At 43.7% G+C, this 10152-nt stretch overlaps 1 protein-coding gene across 1 annotated transcript in view; it reads right to left on the bottom strand.

The window, feature by feature from the left end:
- Nucleotides 1–1868: 1868 nt before the first annotated feature.
- NCBP1 (nuclear cap binding protein subunit 1) overlaps nt 1869–10152 on the bottom strand; it is a 37176-nt gene continuing 28892 nt past the window's right edge. Inside the window, exons 19-23 of the mRNA XM_018555076.1 lie at nt 7760–7863; nt 5764–5878; nt 2751–2873; nt 2553–2666; nt 1869–2471 (exon numbers count right to left, since the gene is read on the bottom strand). Coding sequence (XP_018410578.1) covers nt 2358–2471; nt 2553–2666; nt 2751–2873; nt 5764–5878; nt 7760–7863 — 570 coding nt within the window. The 3' untranslated portion in view covers nt 1869–2357. The remainder of the gene's footprint in view (nt 2472–2552; nt 2667–2750; nt 2874–5763; nt 5879–7759; nt 7864–10152) is intronic.

Genomic DNA, 10152 nt, shown 5'->3' on the forward strand with positions numbered 1-10152 from the left:
GGAAATGCAGTGCAGGCGAGTGGAAATTCCTGTCAGGCTTGCGGTCGCAGATCGCGTACCTGACTCGTGGGAGCAGCTGCTTCTGCTGGTCTGTCTCCCTTCCTTTCGGCCGGAGCTCTTCACTGAGCTCCGGGTCGGAAACAGAGTGATTAGTAATGTCTGCAGACCTTACTAATCGCACCAGATCACCAGAGATCTGCCTGCTCGCCTCCTCCATTCAGAAAGACAAGCAGGTGAGGGGGCTTCCTTGTATTATGTTACATTGTGGGGGCAGGGAACAAGGGGAGGGGATTATGTTATGTGTGGGTGGGCAGGGAACAGGGGGTGTATTATTTTATACGTGGGGGGGGGGGTAATATTGTTAAAGTTGTTAATATTTTTTCTTGTAACTTTATTCTGCATAAAACATGTAACAGTCTCACTGACAAGATTATGTAAGAGGGTGTGTTTAGGGGCGGAGTTAAGGCTGCGGGAGGGTAGGGGTTAGGCGGGCAACTGGTGGCGAGTAACTCTTAAGGCCTGGCTAGTAGCTCAGGACTTGAAATTTTGACCCCTGGTCTAGGAGATTGTAGTTTCCAGAACTTGAGAGATCGATAGAGACCCCCTGGCAGGTCTCTCAGATGGAATCTTCGACTCAGGGTTCAGTCCTGCATCCCAAACCGGCCTTTTTTCACTTGACAGCCTGGATCTTGAGGAGGATTATAGAAGAGAATGGCTGCTCCAATAAGGTCAGTTATATGCTGCTTTCCAGTTGGACGTTGATTAGTAAGAAAAATGTATAACAAAAAAATTTGAAAAGTTTTTTCCTCTTGGAGCAAACAGAAAAATGTTTGTTACCTTTGTTCCTGTTATTTTCGATTTTTTGCAGGATGGTGTTGAGAAGAATTGGGCCCTTAGTACTTTGGAGGTGCAAATTTCTGCCCAGGCAAACATTTTTGCCTTGGGACATTTCTTTAGACTAAAAGTCTGTCCGAATCTATTGAGGGTACCTCTATTAAACAGTTATCTTTTAAAATGGCTTTTTTTTTTAATAGCCTTTACCTTTGCTAGGAGAGTAGGGGGGTCTTCAAGCTTTAACCATTAAAGAGCCCTCTGTTTTTCCAGACAAGGCGATTCTTCGACCTGACCCTTTGTATTTACCCAAGGTAGCCTCTGCTTTTCATAGATCACAGGACATTAATTTTGCCTTTTTGTGATAAGAGCATAAGAGGTGAATTTTAATTCCTTAGATGTCTACCCAGATACTTGGAAGTCTCCAAAAGGTTTTTAGGAGATCCAGCCATTTTTTCGTTGTCCCAAAAAGGTTGGTCTCACCTCCAGGGCTACTATAGCTAGATGGATTAGACAGACCATTGCTTTTGTGTATAAGGAAGGTTTGGATATTCCAGGGCCTTTAAAAAGGCACATTCAACTAAGTCATTAGCGACCTCTTGGGCAGAGAAGCCTGGCGCGTCAGTGAAACAAATCTGCATGGCAGCTGTGTGATCCAGTCAGGATACTTTGTCGAGCACTACAGATTGGAGGTCTTATCACAGCAAGATCTAGCCGTTCACAGAAAGGTACTACAGACAGTTGCCCTGCCCTAAGGTAGGCTTGGTGTTTTTTTTTTTACATGATTATCCTTTCAGGCTGCTGTCCTGGAAGATGATTGGGGAAATTCCTAGGTAAACTTACCGTTAAGTGTTTGAGAATCTTCCAGTACAGCGAGCCTAGTCCCCACCCTGGTTGATTAAACAAATAAGACAGACAGTTTATGGATGGGGGAGGGGGGATTCTCAGAAACAGTTACCTGTAAGTAACTGTGGATTTTATTTTGTTAGAGATTCCTTTTAAGCATGTAGACAAGAAAAAGCACCACAATAATTTAAAAACAAAGTATTTTCTGTATTCAAATTGAGACATTTGTCAAAAATAAAGACATTTCATGGGGGGAAAAAAAGCAGGCAAATTAAGTTTCACAACTCCAATATATTTGTAGATAAAAAAAAAAAAAAAGAATACATGTTGTACAGCCCCTTTACAAAACTGGATTCCTATCTTCACATAGCAACAAGAAGTCATAACAATACATTAAAATAGTCTGAAATAGGACTACAAAGATGAGGGGAAATCAAAAACCACATGAATGCTAAAGCTTCATGGATAATCCAAAAGAAAAAAGGTATTTTATGCTAGAATTCCATATTGTATTCCTACACTGAAGCCTGATTATTTTAAATACTAGCAAAAAAAAGTATTCCTTTAATCTACTAGAACCACATTTAAAATGTGTCATCCAATGTTTTCATTAAAAAAAATGTAACATGTCCAATTAGACTCCAGCTTTGTAAGGTCCAGACAAGATCCCAGTGTTCGTATCAAGCTTGTAGTGCACAGAACTGCTGGAAGACTGTCAGGATGTGATGATCCAATTCTGCTGTGAACAACAAGTTTTCCAGGGTCACCATGTACTGCTGGATTATCTGATGATGCTAAAAGAAACAATTATGTGGTTAGTATCACGTGCTTCAATTCATTCCTAGCAAGACAGTGTGCTGGAAGTTTTGACAGACCTGTAAGAAGATTTGCTGAAGCCTTTCTATACAGATCTTGTACCATGGAGTGATCACATCAATACCTCCAGTTTCACAGCGTACTAAGTGCTCCGTCAGAATCATGATAAAGCGCTGCAAGAGAACAACCATTACTGAAGCCTGTAAACCATGAGTGAGAAAGTAGAAGTGGATAAATTATTCAGCCAAGTTAATTACCTGGAAAATGACAAGGAAAAGATTTTTCTGCTCGCTTTGAGCAGACTCCACTTTCTCTTGTAGGCGCTCTATTTGTTCCTCCAGAGGCCCATCCTCCCTTCCACTGTCGTCATCATTGTCTCTCTAAAAACATCACAAAAACATAAGTCATGTGTGCAGAAGGCATTATCTGCCTAATAGGCAGCATACTATTTGCAGAACAGCATCTCAATGAATATAGTTTGTGTCCCTGGACATCTATGTTGTTGTTTCAATAATAGTTTTGTCTGAATTTTTGTGCTCATGATGATCATAGAAAAAAGAACAAAAACTACTTGCTACTTGTTACAGATACACTGGGACATCTTTTCTGAAGCTGTTGCAGTATGGGCGGAAGACAGATTCAAAATTAGGCTGACTTTGCCTCGGTGCTGGGAATAGCACCAGACATCTGTAAGTGTTCATTTTTTATGATTTTAAAGATTGAAGGTTTTAAACAGTTTAATACGTTATGAGAAATGTGATGCAGAGCTGAAAGCAGACGGTTTCTAAGCTCTGAGAGTCCATATTCGTCAATACCAATGGGCAGAGGCGTAACTAGAACCTTCAGGGCCCCGGTGCAAGAAACCATGAAGGCCCCCCCATCCCCCATGGCACCGCATGGTTAACAGGAAAGCTGCCGAGGTCCCCAGCAAGCGTGGGACCTCAGACAGCCGCTTGTTTAAAATTTTAGTGCGGTGTTCTGTCGAGAACGCTGACCCAGTATCTGTGATTAATTAGACAGAATTAACGAGGAAACCGGCATATAATTACAAAGTATTTGTTTGTAATGGTTAATTGTGATCGTTAATAATATGCCGTCCATGGCAGGAAATTATGGATGGAATATTATTAAGTCACAATTAACAGTTTAAACAAAATAAAAAAATCCCGGTTTCCTCGATAACACTGGTCTGTGCGTAAGCGCAGATGCTGAGGTCGGCAAATTCAACAGAACACCGGTATCTGCATTTAGTATCGGGGCATTTTCACGAGTGCTCGTGAAAATTCCCAGTATTGGCACTGTTGTATCCCTACTTAATATAACGTATTGCTGGGACTTGTAGTCCTACATAGTTGGTGCTATTCTGAATTGCTGTATAATCTACTCTTGGGTGGGCCCTCTTCAAGTTGCGGAACGCCAGGGCCCGGTCGCAATTGCGACCCTGGTAGTTCCGCCAGTGCCAATGAGATTACTACAGGAAACCCTATTTTGACCTCACCTCTCAGTGGGTTGTCTGTCTCTAGTGAGTGGTTTTGCCTCAAGGGTGCACGTGTGAAGGAGACACACTGATTTTTCTTCCAAGACATCTATCACACTATGATGCAAATCGATTTCCCATGAACTGGTTTCATGGGACAGTTTACTGCACTTTAATACACTATTTATATTGTATACATCAGCTTGATCGCAAAGCAATCCCTGGTAGATCGCGATGTCCTGTCCTCCTGCCGTGGGGCTTCTCTGGATCCCCGCTGCTCTCCCCATCTGTATGCATCGTGGATCCGAGAAGTGAACTAAGCGCTATCACAGCAGCACGCCGGGCGGTGAGGAGAGAGGGCCACTCGGCCTGGATCTGACAGCCGGCAGCTCTCTCTCTCTCTCCTCACATACCGATCCTCTGTGCAGGACAAACACTGGAGCAATCAGCTGATCACTCCAGTGTTTGTAAATAACTGGGGATACATAGTACTATGTGTCCCCAGTTATGAATAAACAGGATGTGCTTTACATCACTGCCTGTTCATTCATGAGATTCTCAATGGGGAGAAGCAGTCTGTACAGAGGCTCCTCCCCATTCAGAAACTGGATGATAGTAAATAGTTTCGGAATGAATGGGAAGGCTCTGTGCTTTCCATTCATTTAGAACAGAGGCTGCAAAAAAAAAAAAAAGGGAGGAATTTTTGTCCTAAATTTCTTTTTCTATTTTAAAAGGGAAATATCAGGGGGCTGTTTAGACCTCTATTTCCCTGAAGGTACTAATGTGCCTGCATTCCGGGTGGGGGGTGATCGCACTGTGGGTGAGGGCCGTGGCTGCGGTGCCATTGACTTCAATGCACCGCCATGCTGCCCCCCCCAAATGCAGGCGTTTTTCGTTGACAGATCTCATTGAGCTTGTCATATGAAAAAGTGAATCTGAAAAAAGTGGGTCGCCCCTGGTATACATGTTGGGGAACTGGCTTGTGTATATGTGATTAGTAGGGTTACACTATATTTTTGGTATTTGTTATCTTTTTTTTATAATTGGCACAACTGCTTAGGAGTTGACAGTCAGGAGTGCAGGACTTGGCACATTATTAGTTACTTATTCTCTGCAGGAATCCTGCTGAGCCATTGCACAGAGCTCAATGTACAGAGAAAAAAAAAAGTACTGATAGGCAGGAAGGAGGATCAGTGACAGAAGACAATCTTACACATTCTCATCGGTCATAAGCCTGCCAGCAAATTTTTTTTTTTTTTTAAATATGACTACCATATCCACTTTGAACTGACAATTGCCCGACTCAATACATTTAATTTTATCCTATGGATTTATTTTTGCCACCTAGCTGCTTTAGTATCAAAATCACTAAAGCTGCTGGTACCCTTATCTTCTATATGACCTCAAGGTCAGGGTCTTGGAAAATGCAGTCCACTGTATTCAATATGACAAACAATGCCTTTATGACAAACAATGCCTTCCCTCTGAGGTCACTTTACCCATGAGCACTGGCGGATGAATGATTGTATAGCACATAATTACTAGAGACCTCAGTCTTTCCCAGTAGCCCATTAAATCCGTATGCATTGGATTTTATTAAACTCAGAGTTGTTGGGTCAGAGTTCTGCCAATGTTTTCCACGGTACATCAGCCGATCACCCATTGTCTGGATTTGCTGATTTTGTTTACTGGCATATAGCCCTGTGTATTAGCAGTGTATACATAGCATAACACCCTTTAACATCAGCGTCTAAAATCCCACAAATTGCCTATTCCCTCTCCAGATCACATACACGTTTGTGCTGCTTGGCCAGTCTTTGCTTTGTATCTTCCAACTCCTTCTGTATTCTCTGAACATGTTTATTCATTTTCCTAATTGTAGAATGCAAAGTTTCCCAAATGTACAGTCTACAAAAGAAAGCAACAACAGATAAAAATATCAAAATTACACCACAAGTCCAGTTAAATGCAACTAACTTCTATGAGCTAGATCATTAGGTCGATCGCGTAGCGATCACTGGTAGATCGCGATGTCCTGTCTTCTCTGGATCCCCGCTGCTCTCCCCCATCTGTATGCAGCGGGAATCTGAAGAGAAGCTGCAGCCGGCGGCGGGGAGGGAGCCGCTATCACAGAAGGAGATGAGAGCCGCTTGGCCTGGATCTGACAGCCGGCGGCTCTCTCTCCCCTCACCACACATGCTGCTGTTACAGTGGCTCCACCCCACCAGCTGAAGAGTGCTTCCTTCACTTCTCCTCGGATCCCCCACTGCCTCTGCCCGGGAGAGCAGGGGGGGATCCAGAGGAGAAGTTGCAGCCCCCCTGTGTGCGTGGCCGAGCGGCAGAGGATCGGTACAAATCAGTGATATTTACCGATCCTCTGTGCAGGACAAACACTGGAGCGATCAGTTGATCACTCAAGTGTTTGTAAATAACTGGGGACACTAGTACTATGTGTCCTCAGTTATGAATGAACAGGATGTGATTTACATCATCACTTCCTGGTTCATTCATGAGTTTCTCAATGGGGAGAAGCACTCTGAACAGAGGCTCCTCCCCATTCAGAAACTGCTTGATAGTAAATAGTTTCTGCAGAAAAAGAGATTGAGGACTTTGTGTCCTCAATTTCTTTTTCTATTTTAAAAGAAAAATATCACGGGGCTGTTTAGACCCCCAATATTTCTCCAAAGCCCCCAATAGTAAAACAAATATTAAAAATTATATAAGAAATAAAAATAAAGTAAAAAATAAAAAATCCTGGAGGCAGGGTGCTGGGTGACATCACACGCCTGTTGGGGGGGCACTTTTTTTTTTCTTTTGACACTGGCGGAAAAGGAGCTGGCTATGCTCCCGCGGCTGCCGGCTGAATGTTTCAGATGCCGCAGACGGAAAGGGGCTGGACACATCTTCCCGTGTGCAACGTCGGCCACATGAGAACAGCGGGAGGACAGGACGCCGGCACCACCACGCCCCCTCCAGCCCCTGAATACAGGCATTTTTTCTTTGGTAGATCTCATTGAGCTCGTCATTTGAAAAGTAGATATCCAGATGAAAAATTGTGGGTGCCCCTGAGCTAGATCATAATATACAGTGGGGCAAAAAAGTATTTAGTCAGCCACCAATTGTGCAAGTTCTCCCACTTAAAAAGATGAGAGAGGCCTGTAATTGGCATCATAGGAAAACATGAGAATGCTTAGATTTTTAAAGGTTTCTAGAACTCCTAAGTCTTCACCATACATGTGATCATCTGCATGCATAAGGTAAGGCCCCATTCACACATGAATCGGCCGGCACGTACAGCTCTGTGCTGGGCCGTACCAAGTAGCTGCCGGGAAGGACAGGTGCTGCGTGTGATTAGTACGCAGCCCCCATCCTGCTCTATGGGGCTATGGGGCTATGCGGCCGTACGCCCCCTTATGCTCACCTCAATTGCAGGTCCATAGGGGTGCAGGTTTTTCTGGCCGGGACGCATATAGGATCCATTCCGGCGCCGTATGAATACGCTCACCCGCACCCCCACGGACCTGCAATTGAGGTGAGCGTGGGGGAGGGGGGGCGTACGGCCGCATAGCCCAATAGAGGACGGGGCTGCATCCCACACGCAGCACCTGTCCTTCCCGGGAACTACTTGGTATGGCCCCGCACGCAGCACGGAGCTGTACGTGCCGGCCGATTTGTGTGTGAATGGGGCCTAAAAGTGGCTGATAAATTGTTCACCTAGCTCGATACAGGCAGCATCATTCAATATAATGTTGCTCAACTTTAAACACTAAAAGGAGGGGAAAAGATCACCTTGTGAACTCCTGAGATAACTCGGGTGAGAAAATCCAATTGGCCACAGCAGCACAGTCAACAATCTGGGTCCGTATAAGCTTATCTACAAGTACTGCAGTCATCTGTAAAACACAAAGGATATTTTACATATTTGGACAAGCTAATTTTGCATACTTTAGTTTATTAGTGAAGGTAAAATAATTTGGCCCTTATCTGCATACTTTTGTTAGTAGGTAAAATATCTTAACCCTTTCGCTGCCAAGGACGTATGGCATACGGACCTACACTGATAAAAGGCCTGCTTTATCTTGTTTCTTTTTACTGCTCTTGTAACAATCTCCACTAAATAGACTTGAAGATTTATTTAAAAATAGCAAATTTGAAAAGGTGCTTTTGTCCAAGTACTGAAGTGGCAGTTATCTTTGCACTGCCATTATGATACAATGTAAACTAACATAATACTGAAAAGATGTGGTAAAACGTCCCCGGATTTAACAGCCTCCAGATATTGAACTGTAAAGTAAGTGCCCATTCACACTGTTGCTGTGCGTTGCCCAGCACAGTTCTGGTGCACCAATCCCAGCACATAAGTTATATTTATTTCAAGAATTTTACAAGTTACATTTCATTAAGTTCTATGGGCACAGTGTGGTGGGAGGCGGTTGTGCCGGGTCGCATTGAAAAAACAAAACAAATATCAATTGCACACCACCACAATGTGATAGTGTGATCTGTGCCCATCCGCGACCAAGCAAATTACCTTGTCTTGCGTTGGTCTTAACCCTTGTTAAAATGCTTAAATGCTTAATGCAGGCAGATATTTAAGATACAAATTAATGCAGAGGTAATGTGCCAACAAGAAATTAGCTCATCTGTGTGCGGCTTCTTTTTTTCCCCAGACACAAGCTGGGAGAGGGACAAGACCTGTAAGGGTTCCCTAGCTGCAACAGAGAAAAATCAGGACTTCTGCCCAGCCACACGTCTGTGCTGTGCGGCAGAGCGGTGTCAATATCAAGAACAAACAAAAATACAAATCCTTTGACAGGTAAATCAGCGTTGTATTAGCAGGATTAGGAGGCCTGTTCGCTGCAGTACACTTCCCCTGGAATTATGACGGTACATCTCTAACCTCAGAAATAATAGAGACCATAGCATGCACCCCAAGCTCACAGAAAGCTGCAAACCAATACCCCCACATCCCGGTCTGCTTCCTGCCCACAGTGCTACATACAGTATTTTTTGCAATCGCACTATACCAGAACACAGGCATTGTTGTGCCATGCGTTCTGGTGCGTTCAATTGCACTGCAGGCGGGGGCGTGGCCATTGACTTCAATGCACCGCCACACCCCCACATGAACGCAGAAAGCCGGCAGGAATGAGATACAGTGCTGCAATGCACTGTAACTCATGTGAACATGCCCTAAAGCTGACAACACATACTGGTTCTACAGCTTTAGGAAGGGCGTGAGCTTACCAGATTGGATATAGGACTATTATCTATGGGCTTTATTCGCTTCAGAACTGTATTGGAATGCAAAGCCGCTAAAGCTGGTAAAATGCAGGTCAACCGCACCTGAATGATCTCATAAGCGTCTCAACCTGATGTCAAAAGCACCCTGCACCTATCAAAGCCAGGTGACACAGGCCCACAAACTGCTTAGGTAGTCTCACACTACATAGTTGCTGGTAAATGAAAAAGGAGATTGTTTAAAATGTGCAATGCATGGCAGGTATTAAAATGAACCACCTGCAGACTGGCAACTGTATTAAAACAGCTGGCATTGTTCGTACAGGTACATCCTCCTGTGAATATGTGTGCTCATGCAGCCACGACCACTGCTCCTGCGGTAATTAGGACAGCAGAAAACAGCAGCTTTAGACAGAGCCGATCGGACCGGCTTTGTGTCCTGTAAAATCGCTAAGATTAGTTATTCAAGCAATCACATGGCAAAATAAAAAAAAATTACATTTTTTTTTCACCCTTTCTGCTCTTATTTCAATTCTAGCTTTACTCTGGTGTGTATTAACCCTTTCATCTCCCTTATCCTGCACATCTATACATTAACCCCTTGATTTCCACCCTCCAACTGTGTGTGACCTGTACATTTATCCCTTCACCTCCTCCTTCGGTTTATGACCTTTACATTTATTGCATCTTGTGCACTATTCCCAAGCTCCATGTTTTAACCCCTAAAATAAAAATTATAGTACAAGGCAACTGGACTTTTTTTTTAACCCCCCCAATGCTAGCACTTTTCTTTATTTCCATAAAACTGCAGCAAAAATATCAGGATCACCTTGGAGCATACTTTCCAAAAAGTGGTAATTTCAGAGATTTTTCTACTGTCATTTTTATTTTCCAAGATTTAAAAAAAGGAAAGTGGGAAAAAAAGCCCCCCCCCCCCCCCC

This window comes from Nanorana parkeri, unplaced genomic scaffold, assembly GCF_000935625.1.
Source record: "Nanorana parkeri isolate BGI_ZX_2015 unplaced genomic scaffold, ASM93562v1 scaffold183, whole genome shotgun sequence".
Lineage (NCBI taxonomy): Eukaryota > Metazoa > Chordata > Amphibia > Anura > Dicroglossidae > Nanorana > Nanorana parkeri.